Here is a 13,064-nt window from a genome sequence, read left to right on the forward strand (position 1 = left end):
TCTTCCAGAAACAGCTACTTTGGCAAGCTTAACGAAAGCATTACTTCCATTAATTCATTCTGCACAATCTGGCTTTATGAAAGGGCATATCAGACTACTAGTAGATTTATAATAATTCCACAATGAAAGAAAATGAAGCAGTAGTTCTGGCATCATTAGATGCAGAAAAAGGTTTTGCAAATATGTAATTCAAGTTTCTGGTACAAATGATAAAGAAATTGGATTTTCTTTAGAATTTATTTCTGGATAAAAAGAAGTAATTTTGTCTCATTTTTATTATGGAGGAAATAATCCTAAAGGGATAATAAAAATGAGACAGGACACATGCCAAGAATGCCACCACTTTTTGCTAATTTTAATATAGTCTTTCAGACACTTGATAAAACAATCTTGCCACATTCAAGAACTGTGCAGACCGGATTTGGAATGCAAGTCAATGCTATACACTGATTATATTTCCAGTAGTTATCAATTATTTATTTAAAATTGTGGAAACTATATAGCTGTATGGAAAATATTTTGGGACTACAATACTTTTACAATGTCTAATACCATGCCAATTGGTAACAACTTCCTAAAGAAGTAGGTAAAAATTTAGGATTTGTACTTTGTGTTGAGACTATTTTAATATCTAGTGATTTATTAGGAAGATGTCTTGTTCAGTAAAACTGAATATTTCAGATTATATATTACTTCTACTTTTTAGGCATTTGATTTACTTAGCAATAGCTTAAATAAAATTAAAGGTATGACCTTTTTTCTCAACTATTACTAATTATACAATTTTTATACTATTTGTATGATCCATTATGGATTTGTAAAATTCATTAGCCACCAATCTTACTGAACAAAAATTTTGAGCAGCTACAATATTAAAAGATAAAACTATATAAAGTTGCCATCTAATAAAATATATATGCATATGCGTATATTGTGCATTTATATTATGTATGTATGTAGGAAGGTATGAAATACTATTAAAAAATCAACCTAGTTAAAAAGATAGAGAGGGAGGGAGTATGATGAAAAGAGGGGTGGGATCCGTTGTTAAATTATTCACCACCTCCAATGAGGTACCCCTCCACTGGAGCCACAAGCCAACTGACAGAACCAGGTCTTTATGCTCTATTGGAAGGCAGGGATGGTTTAAAAATGCACTAAAATTAATATCTTTCAAAACCTATATGCAGGATGTTAGGTACTGTATGCCAACCACTATATTTTATTAATGTTTTTTTCAGAGAAAGTATAACTGCATTTAGGAATGTTCAAATGTCATACATCAAACAAGTAAGGAGCTATTGAAAAGAATACGGTAATCAATTTGAACATTTAAAATAATTTATATACTAAATTGCCTATGGGGCCTGACTTTGTCTATGGGGTCTAGTGTAAATATTATTCCCTTAAATAGGTCTTGTCTGCTTGTCCATCACCTGATCCTTAATTTCGTCCTCCCAAATTAGAATGATCTTTTGCCAAGCATCCCTGCTGAGCTGGTCTGGAATACAGTATCTTCTATACCTCAGCTATTTAGCCAAATAGTAATTTCCAAGCCTACAAAAATAAGTACAATGTTGTACTTACTTGAAAACTATTGGGAGGCAGTCAACACCAAAGCAGTCCTGAACAAATACTATATAAGATAGACATGCTAAAGCATCTGAAGATTGTTGCTTATCCATTTCTGATATGTCTTCATCATCCCAGTTTTCACTTTTACATACTGGTTGAAATCGCACTTGTGGAAATAATTCTCTAATATCTGCTAAAATTCTCTGTTAAAAAAAAACAAACCAGAATATCTCCTGCTGCAAATAAAGAGACACCAACATGCAGTACTGCTTTTCATGACTAAACATCTTAATGAAACATGTTGAAATGCACCCAGACATAATGTGTAAGCATGAATTTCACCCTCCTAAAGAAGGAAAATATACATGCCTTCCTTAATTTAATATCTCATCCCTTTATATAATATTTCAAGGACGTTCATACTTTTTACTGTCTATAATATTGTGGTAATGTGCAAGTTCTCATTCACGGAACCTTGTGCCACATGACAATCAAAAAGTCTCAGGCTTCAAACACCATAGCTCAAATGCCAGAGCAGGAAGTTCATAATGACTTCAAATACAAGCACAGACACAAGGGAAATAGATCTATGGTCCTCCCTTTTTGGGCTACTGAGATATAGCCTCACTGAATGAGAGCAGTGAAGGAATATCCCCCTCCTGTGATGGTAACTCATACTGTACATATACGCAGAAGGTCAAGCAAAGAGAAAGAAGTGAAAGAAATTCTCAATCATTTTTTAAAAAAAGAAACAAAATAAGTAGGCTGGAGGCCTGGAGCATGCCCAATATATTCCCCTTTACTCTGCCTTGCTGGATAAAAATTTTGGGCTGAAAGAAAGTGGAGAATACTTAAGAAGAAAGCTTGAGAGAAAAAGGAGATGAGGGAAGAACTGAACCTAAATGTCTCTCAGGAATCAACAAAACCTTAAGTAATTTGTGTCTGACACTTCAGCTGCAATCTATGGAGACGGGAATTGCAAGGATATAATCTATGGAGTCACCTTGCAGAAAGATAGTGGCAAACAAATGTAATAAATAAAATTAGCCAAGAAAAGAAAGCTAAGGACTGTCTCTAACAAACATTTTAGACCTGGATTTGTGTTTATAGCATTTTGTTTTCTGGTGTTATCAGTCTATCAGTTTCTAAAAATTGCCTCTGATTTTTAAAAGATAATTTTTTGCTTTTGTGTAAATTCCATTCATATACATTTGTCCCATTTAAAGATATTTAAGCCTTAATTGGATCTCTGCCTTTCTTTCTATACTGTTCTACAGGAGATTGATGTTGGAGATGTTCTTTGTGATTGGATCAGTGTTAAATATCTTACTCTGTCTATGCGAAGTTTATTTAGGGCATTTGATAACAAAAAGACAAAATAAACTTTAATTTTTTTACTTCCCTAATTTTAATAAACTTAATATTTAAATCATAAAATTTCTATACCAGCTCTTGAAAAGGAGATTGCTTTATTGTTCTCATTGATACGCCTCAGAACTATTAGGACAAAGAGATACTGCTCCATAGTTCTACTTATTCCATCATCATTTTCATGATGGTGATGATCAGTTTATAGTGAGAAATTTGCCTGCGCTATGACATTAACTATCTAAAAAGCACTGGTTAATTATTATTAATAAATCATAATGGGTTGGTTCATAATCAAAACCCAACAGCACATTGTGTCTCAATAGTTTGATTGGTCATGCAATATATCAAGACATAAATGGTTTGTTTTAAAGGTAAAGTTTCCCTGACAGTTGTGTCTGACCGTTGGGTGTGTTGCTAATTTCTGTTTCTTGGCTGAGGGAGCCAGTGTTGTCTGAAGACAATTTCTGTGGTCAAATGGCCAGCATATAAAACAAAGGTGCACAGAACGCTGTTACCTTCCTGCCAAAGCAGTACCTATTAATCTACTTGCATTTGCATGCTTTTGAACAGCTAGATACACAGGAGCTGGGGCAAGTAACAGGAGTTCACCCTGTTGTGCGGAGCTCAGGTCTTGAACTGGGCTGTCAGATCTCCAGCTGACAAGCTCAGTGTCTTCAACCACTGAGCCAATGCATCAGCTATTATAATTATCTATTATTCTAGTTTAGTCACTCATCTGCAAACTACATGTAGGTTATGAGTTGAACCAAAGCATCATTTCCTTCTTAAAATGGGCTTAAAAGGAAATTTAGAATGAATGCAAACCAAACTGAAGAGTTTAATGTCTACCTTCCCTACACATTGGGTATATGCAAATGTTTCATTTGCAGAATTTTTAATGAAATTCTAAAAAGTTTACTCAGGACAGATTTACTGAAGTGTGTGTGTGTATGTGTGTGCATATACACATATACATATATACACATGTACACACGGAAATAGATTCAGGCAGGCTGTAGTACCAGTAGGTCAATTGTACATGTAAGCTCATGTTGGCATGAAAAGCACATAGACAAATTTATACTGTAGTAAATAATCAGATCAGCAGCATATATAAGCCAGCAATGATGCAAAAAATAAGTCCTGATGGTATTGCACAAATGGCATGCTTATGTAATAATGCCATTGATATACGACACAAGATCTCTCAAATCTTTGAGATGATATAACCATGTGCTTGTGATTCCCCACCCCTTGTAATTCCCCTCCAGCGGATACTATTAATGAAGCTGCATAGAACAAACTCTCATCAGGACTTCTTTCGGCATAGTAAAGTGGAATTCATCTGTAGTATCTTCACATTTCTTCACTTCAAGGGGCTGTTTGTAGTTCCCTTATCTGAATCACCCTGCTTTCAGGAATACTATTTATGAATCTTGATAACCACAGATAGGAAGCCAAAGTTTGCCAATCATTTTACAAATAACTGTTAACTCCATTTACAACTGGGGCAGAAAAAGAAGACGAGCCCAAGGTGGACTTACAACTATCTCCGCTGCAAACTGCCTTAGGGGATTCTCAGCCATCTCTTCAGGCAACGGATCAAGCTCTGCCATTAGCAATGGATATTTTAAACTTTTCAGGCAACTGGAAACAAAAGTAGAGCACATCAGAGAATCAGTCAAGACACCAAATAAAAAGAGCGCCGGCACAGACCTGTATTATTTGAGGTATTTTAGAACTAAGAACCAGCAGGATGGCCAAAAATGGAACTGTTACAGAATCTCAAGCTCTTCTTTACAGAATCCACTAGTACTATCCAAAATCAACATGACACTACCGTAGTGAAACATTGTAGACCAGTATCTCAATCCCTCTGTCTTCCCAAAATATGACTTCAGACATAGCTGGTATATTTTAACTATAATAAAAATGAAGCTGGTAATTTCACAATAGAACTGAAGTAATAGAGATTTAATTAAAAGAACTAAAAAGAAAAAAAAAGTAATAAAAATCAAGTTCACAAGTAGACAAGAATTGATGTTTTGCTTAACATACCCTATTGCCTTGGGTTACCTGTGCTAAACGATGAATTATGTTTTACAAAACAATTTCATGCAACGTATTAGTGAAAGAGTACGTACTGAGTTTTATCCTACATTTTCTGCTGATCGATCTCTGAAATTGCTACTTGCAATTTTACAAGTAGCTGTAAAACCTATGGTGTTGGATTCTTTACATAGCAAAAGTGGCTTACTTACAATCCTAGTAATTCCTCCTTTAGATCGTTGCAATTGCCACCTGATATGGTCTCCATGTGTTGAACAATTTCAAGGACAAATGGTCTGACAAACTCTGGTAGAGCATTGAGGCACTGGCAAAGCCCATGCTGGTCTTTTTGCAGTTGCTCTTTTGTGTAAGGAATGGGGAGAAGGGAAAGTTGGCTCAGAATGGTAGACAGTGACAACCCCACTGAATAGGCTTTCTTAGTATCAAGTTTAAGAAGTGCTAAAAAAAAAGAAAAACATTTATTAGAGAGCATTCAAGTTTATTATCTGAGTATATAGACCAAGATACTTTGGGCATGCAGATCTAAGAAAAGAACAACCATTAGCTTGCTTCAAAGATATAATGTGATTTGCTTGGTTTAGTTTGCCATGACATTTGAACAGTGTCTGAACTATGTCTTCTGCTTCATTTTACATAAACCATGTTTGCCTTGTTCAACAAACTATAATTAAAGCAAGTCATGAAATAGGAGGTGTGAAACCAGTCAATATTTAGCCATATTTTTAGAAGCCATAGTTTTAGAAAATTCATAGCTTCATATTAGCCAGATTATGATTTAGCAAGTATTAAACTAGTGCCATAAAACATATTGCTTTAACCTCATAGTTCATCACTTCCTGGATCATGGCAGAGATTTAGAAGTAATTTAGGTTGTTTGTTTTCTAATAAACACCTCAGGATTTTCACTTATATTTGTATAAGGGCTGATTTTAAGCATCCTAGGAGTTTCTTCTTGCACCCATCTCAAAAAGATCAGTTGACTAAGTAGGATTCAATTGCCTCTCTTTCCTATAAGTGGACTTGAACAGATTTATAGAAACTAAAATCTATTACCTGTTACTTATAAAGGGTGCTCTAAGTATTTTCCAACAATTATAGCCTTGGAAGACTTTTGAAAATTTTGTGTGTGAAACCACTTAACTGCAACTAGATAAGCTATCAGGCGAAGGGTTCCCAGGTATTTCTGATGCAAATAAATTGGCAGTCCATCCGTTATCATTTCAAAGTTTGAAAAGTAAGACACTTGTTACCTTCTTGCAAAGATTTAAGCAGAAGTAAAATAGCTGCGGATGTCTGTTCCCTAGAAGCTTGTTCAATCTGTTCCAGAAAGCCCAATATAAGCTCTTTTGCACTGCACAACTGCAAGAAAGAAGAAAAGCTAGAACAAAGCTTCAAAGATTGCAGGAAAACAACGGGAACCCACTTTTTTTTTTTTTGCTGCCAAGATAATTTCCTGGTCGTGATTCCGCTAGGAATTGAGCAGATTTGAAGGAAACTTCATTTTTCATCTTTCTTTTTTATGGTCATCTTTACCATGTTAGGATATTTTACATGGATATATTTTGCATGATATTTAAAAGTTGCACATCAAGTTACTTTTCCACTTACTAATTGGTGAAATAAAATATATGTCACCATTTTAATCAAGATATTTATTGATCTAAGCAATTAAATATTAAAATGAAGTTACATTTATTGGATTTTTATCCCACCTTTATTACTTTTTAAGTTACTCAAAATGGTGAACATGCATAATACTCTTTCTCCTATTAGTCCAAAGTCGCCCGTTTTTCATGTCTGAGATGGACTAGAATTCACACTCTCCTGATTTGTAGACCAGCACCTTAAGCACTATACCACACGGGCTCTTTAAAGGTTTTCTGAAACAGAAACAGTTCTCTTCTATGAAAACAGAATTGATTCTATTTAGCGATTTAAATAACATCAATAGCAATTCAAATTGGAGATTTTGACTGGCCAGTTTACATTACGTTCTATTAGAAATTCTGATTATGCAAAATAAGTGGCTGACACTCCTAAATGATGCTCTTGTTTTTCTGAGTATCACTCCATTCATTCATATTCTCAAAACACTTTTCACTATATTTATGGAAATGGGGACATTAAATTTTCCAGTTTCTTCAGTTCTGTACCCATTTCTTGATCAGTTGCCTACAAATCTGAGAATGTCTAATGTCTATATCAGCATGAAAGAACACAATCAAAGGACAATCTTTAAAAACACTACTAAAAAACAGTTTCAGCACAAATGTTGCAACTTACTTCTACCAACTTATCCAGTATTTTCATACAATATTGTCTCTCAACATCATCTTGCTCTTGTTTCAGCATACATCTGACTATAGGTCCTATAAGACTCCAGCCCATATTTCTTATAATAACCTGTAAGGTAAAAAAATTCAGCTGCACACAAAAAATTTAAAACAGACATCAAAGGCAAACATAGTGATCTACATTCAATGTCTTCTATGTCGTCACATATCATTAATCAGGAAGCTTCTTGAAATCCAGTACAAGGACAGATGATCTAATGCCGTCCAGATGTTGCAGAGCTCATTAGCTCTAATTACTGAGGTTGAGAAAACAACATTTTGGAAGTGGTAGTTCAGAATAGCTGGTGATAAGCACCAGGGTCTCAGGGCCTGTGGTAAATTAGAAGGAATATGCTAAGATCAAAAGTTCTACCTCCCACCCTCAAATATGCCCATTTTTTAAAAAAAATCAGTTATTTTGGCATTTTGTCTAAAAAAAGGAAACACAGTATTTTAGAAGTATTTCAAGAAATACCTGTGTATCTTCTACTTCTCAAAATCTCAAATTCCAATTCATACTAACAAATATCTTTGTTGCATGCCATTCTGCTCATGTTAATCCAATTAAAGAGCACCTTCCCAAATAAAGTTATAGTTGAGCAGCAGAATTTCACAAATCCAGATTTGCTCAGACATTAAACTAAGATTTTAGCACCAGGTACAAACAGGATTCTTTAACAGAAGGCCGATTATAATAGATAAACTTATTAGCACAGAATGTTCCTGTATAGTTCAAATGCACGGATCATAACAGTACTGTGATAAATTCAAACACAGACTGAATTTATACAGTGCATTAAAATGTGCAATCTCTTTTATGGCATAGCCTGTTATGTCAATTTGACCACTGAGCTGCATTTAAAAAAGGGTTTATTGCTTAGCATGTTGTACAAACCCAGTCAACTACAATTATTCAATTGATCATGGCTTATTACAGTATCGAAACCCAATCTTCATTATGTATTTATCCCTTTTCACATGAAATATCTTTCCTAATAAAATTAAGAAACAGGTTATGGATATTTAGTTAGCTAGGGTCACATGCCATTAAAACTTTGAATCCTTACAAATACTGGATGCATACTACTATCAAAAATATGGAACAAAGACTATGTAAAGCAGGGGTATCAAACTCAAGGCCCGGGGGCCGGATCGAGCCTGCAGGGTGCTTAGATTTGGCCCACGGGGCCACCCTGGAAATAGCAAAGGACTGGCCCATGGTGCTTCTGCCAGCAAAAACGGAGCTTGCAAGGGCCATGTGCGGCCCTCCTGAAATCCGTTTTCAATGGTAGAGGGTTGCAGGATGCCATCCCAGCAAAAAAGGAGCTTGTGAGGGCCGCGCATGGTCCAAGCTCTGTTTTTGCCGGCAGAGGGCTGCAAGAGGCTGTTGGAGCTAAAAACGGAACTTGGGAGCCCATTTTTCGCTGGCAGAGTGCTCGGGCCACCACAGGCGCCCTGATGTGTGTGATGTCATGCTGGCCACACACACCCGGCCATGCTCCTCCCCGAGGTCAAACACAACCCTGATGTGGCCCTCAGTGAAATGGAGTTTGACCCCCCCTGATATAAAGGAAAATATTTGTAGCTCAGGGTTGAAATGAGGGGTCCTTGGTGCTCTCCTGTAGAGTTTGGTTGCTTTCCTGCAGAAGTTTCATTACCCAAAACTACTGTAGGTAACATCATCAGTAACTGACGATGTTACCTAGATTGGGTATAGAAACATCTGCAAGAAAGCAACTAAGCTCAGAGAGCACCAAAGACCCCTTATAGATAATATACCTTGACTTAAAAACAAGTTTGTCAAATTCATGCATCAACCTTTCCCATTGGTCCTTCTGAATGGGAATCAAATGCCTGATGAAATTCCAGAAAGCCCCAAGGAACTGGCTATTTATCCAGGTCTTGGAGTAGAATGTTTCCCCTGTTTATCTTTTACAGGTAGTCCCCGACTTACAACTGATATGAAGTTACCAAGGACCCCCCCAGAAGGGTTTTACGACTCAGATTCGAAGTACCAACATTTCTCGCTGTGGTCACGTGACTGCCTTTTGGGCGCTCAGCATCTGGCCCACGTTTACTGCTGCTGGCAGTGTCCCAAATCACATGACCATGATTTATGTCTTTACTTCAGTTTTCTGGCAAAATAACACCCCATAGCAAACGTTGGTTCATTTAATAACTACAGCATTCACTTTAAAACCACCCTGTTCACTTAACGACCACCATAAAAAAGGTTGTAAAATCAAGTGCAGTCACTTGGTGACTTGCTTTATGACTATCACAAGTATAATCAAACTTGCAGGTTCACTTAGTGGAGGACTACCTCTATGTTTGCTTTGTTGTTGTATCGCCATATTGTGATTATTTTTAGTGATATTTGTACTTGCTTCAGCTCACGTTTAGCATTCCACTGTTTTTGTTATTTATTGATGTGAGCCACCAGATTTGGTTGGAGTTGGGCAGCATCCAAATTGAAAAAATAAATTAAAATAACATTCTAGGATGTTTAGCCTCTGCTTTACAGCAAGAACATACACAATTTCTATTTTTTCATCTTTGTAATCAGATAGAAAACAAAAATATGTATTTTTGACTCACCCCATTTTTTTCATTTTGTACAATTTCCAATACATCAGCTATATTCCCTTCCTCGAAACACTTCTGTCCAGCAACTTGAAAAAGATTATAATCTTCCCCTTTAAAATTCTCTTCATCAAGAAATTGCTGAAAGTATATATATCTTTTAATTATAATTCACAATATAAACATAAGAAACATAATACGATATTGATACTGTACTATTAAAAGCATTTTCAAAGAAGGTTGCAGCATAAGAACATGTAAGCCCTTTAATATTTCAATTACATAGGGTATTGTATCAAACTACTATTAATACAAAATTAACATTTTCTTTCAGTATAGACTACACAATGAGTTGCACTCCAAAGATTATTAACAGCACGAATAAATATCAGGGTGAAATCAAAGATCATTTAGACACAGATTCTCCATCCTTGTACGAATAAATGATAATAAAGCCCCAAATTAGATGAAAAAATGATCAGATTTAATTATTTTCCAAGATGAAATCAATATTTTCAAACTTGATAACTTAGCAAGCAATAAAGTACTTACACATCTTTGTATTAATTCTTGAAGTTCTTTTGCCATTTTTTTTCTTGCTTCTCAAGAACCCTATCATGAAATAAAAACAGATGTGAACAAGTGCAAGTTTCCTTTTTTTTCCCCCATTGCTGTGAATTTTCTTAAGGGACATTATGAAAAAGCTAACAAGGAGAAAGAAAGGTGTGAGAAAGGATATAGCTTTATGCAGAGCTGGCATACTTGTCCACTTAGCTTAATCCTGCCTATGTTTAGCAATATTCAGGATTTCAGATACTGTACAATTTTTCATAACATCCAGGATACTGAATAATTTGCTAGTTCCTACAGCTGATACCTTGCTTCCAGTATCAGTTATTATTTAGGTCTCTATCCTAGCAGTTTAAGTAGTCCTAAACTTACAACTATTCATTTAGTGACATTCGAAGTTACCACAGCAAAAAGTGACTTATGTCCATTTTTCAGACTTATGGCCATTGCAACATCCCCATGGTCATGTGATCAATATTTGGTTGCTTGGCAATTGGCCTTGCATTTATGATGGTTGCAGTGTCCCAGGATAATGTCATCATCTTTTGCAAACTTCTGACAAGTACAGTCAATGGTGAAGCCAGATTCACTTAGTAACTATGTTACTCACATAACTGCAGTGATTCACTTAAGAACTCTAGCAAAAAAGGTTGTAAAATGGGGCACAACTAACTTGGCAGCTGTCTTGTTTAGCAACAGAAATTTTGGGCTCAATTGTGGCCGTATGTCAAGGACTATCTGTATCAGCTTAACATGCTGCACCTCACAATCTCTTGTTTGCAAACTTAAAGATACACTGCTATCAAATGCAGAGCAGGCTAAGGATCAAATGTGTTTGTAGATTCTCAGTCATCCAGGTCATGGTAATCCCATAGGTGATTCTTCAAGAGGCAACGATCTTTCTGGTTTTTCTTTGAAGGTGTTTTGCTTCTCATTCAAGAAGCTTCTTCTCTTCCAGAGTTGAAGAAGCTTTTTGGATGAGAAGCAAAACACCAAAGAAAAACCAGAAAGTTCGGTTGTCTCTTGAAAAATCGTCTATGGGACTAAGAGTCAAATAAATAAAAGCTGGTTTGGTTTAGTGGTTAAGACACCAGGCTGGAAAACAGGAAACGATGAGATCTAGTCTTGCCTTAGCTATGAAAGCAGCAGACTTTGGGTTAGTCATTTTCAGACCAACATACCTGACAGGGTGGTTGTGGTGGGGAAAATGGGAGGAAGGAAAAGTATTAGGTACATTCTCTACCTTGAATTATTTATAAAAGTTAAGGTACATAAAATTAAATCAAATTAAGTACTCCTTTCCCAGTCCATTCCAGTACAATGAGAAAGTACATGAGTGAAAGATGATAGATGGTCTATCCAATTCCCTTGGACCTTGCCAATGGCAGTGCAAGCAAGAACCAGAGCCAGTGTGCAAACTCATGTGTGGAAGAACAAGGTTGTGTATTATAAGGCAAGTTGTGATTTACCTTAGAATAGTACCCGAGGGTGGCATAGTCATCCAACCACGACATGGAGCGTGGTTTTGATTCAGACAGGGGCCCATCCTAGTTACACCTAGCCCAATATATTTAGGTGAAAAACACTATGTAAAATATAGCTCATCTGTGTTTCAAGGCTATTGAGAGAAGGAACCAATATCTATTAATTCAGGTGGAAGGAAAACACCCAAGTTTAAATGCTACAACATGGGTGTCAAACTCATGATGTCACATTGCCATCACGTCACATATTGTGGTGTTTTTTCAGTTTGTGAAACTGGGGAGGGTGTGGCCTGCATGTGATGCATCCAGCCCGATACTCCTGTTTACATCATAGATAACATATCTGCATTGACTTCATCGCATTACTGAGAGCCGGTAGTTTTGTTTTCAGTAAAGATTCTAATTGTGTTATTTTGGAGAGTTCTGCCAAATTAAGCCAAATTACCAAATAAGATTTAAGTACCTGCAGAGTGAGATTTCTGGTGAGAAGCCTGACACAAAACAACGATGTTCCGCATTGCATATCCTAAAATTTTCTGGTTTCCCAGCTAGATCTTAATTCCAACATTAGAAATGGGACATTTGAGAGCAGCAACCAGATTAGGGACATGCTACACTACAGCACAGTGGTTAAAGCATCAGAGTAGAAACTGGGAGATTTGAGTTCTAGTCCTGCCTTTGGAACAAAGCCACCCAGGTGACTTTGGGCCACTCTATGAGGCAGCAATGGGAAACCATTCCTAAAAAACACTGCCAAGAGAACTGCAGGGACTTGTCCAGGCAGCCTCCAAGAATTGGACACAATTGATTGGAAGAAAAAATAATTTTATACTGATCTCAGATGTTTCTTGAACCTAATCTTCAGAAGTACAAGTGATTTTTCAAATATGAAAAAACATTTTTAAAAGGAAATGCTCAGGATCATATTCTAAAGAAAAATTATTCAGGATTCTCAGAACAAAGTACCTCATCAAAGTTGCATTTTTGTAAAGCCACATGTGCCATTCTATAACAGTCTAAACATATGCAGAACATACAATCATATGTATGTCCTACTCATTTATGCATCTATTTGCCT

General features: G+C 36.2%; 1 protein-coding gene across 1 annotated transcript in view; it reads right to left on the reverse strand.

Moving 5' to 3' along the window:
- Positions 1-13,064, reverse strand: part of GLMN (glomulin, FKBP associated protein) — a 33,194-nt gene that overhangs the window by 17,205 nt on the left and 2,925 nt on the right. The window contains exons 2-8 of the mRNA XM_087930161.1: positions 10,485-10,544; positions 9,948-10,073; positions 7,300-7,419; positions 6,267-6,375; positions 5,208-5,454; positions 4,491-4,593; positions 1,588-1,778 (exon numbers count right to left, since the gene is read on the reverse strand). Coding sequence (XP_087786287.1) covers positions 1,588-1,778; positions 4,491-4,593; positions 5,208-5,454; positions 6,267-6,375; positions 7,300-7,419; positions 9,948-10,073; positions 10,485-10,520 — 932 coding nt within the window. The 5' untranslated portion in view covers positions 10,521-10,544. The remainder of the gene's footprint in view (positions 1-1,587; positions 1,779-4,490; positions 4,594-5,207; positions 5,455-6,266; positions 6,376-7,299; positions 7,420-9,947; positions 10,074-10,484; positions 10,545-13,064) is intronic.

This window comes from Pseudonaja textilis, chromosome 3, assembly GCF_049901715.1.
Source record: "Pseudonaja textilis isolate UNSWEBS1 chromosome 3, rPseTex1.2, whole genome shotgun sequence".
Classification (NCBI taxonomy): Eukaryota; Metazoa; Chordata; class Lepidosauria; order Squamata; family Elapidae; genus Pseudonaja; species Pseudonaja textilis.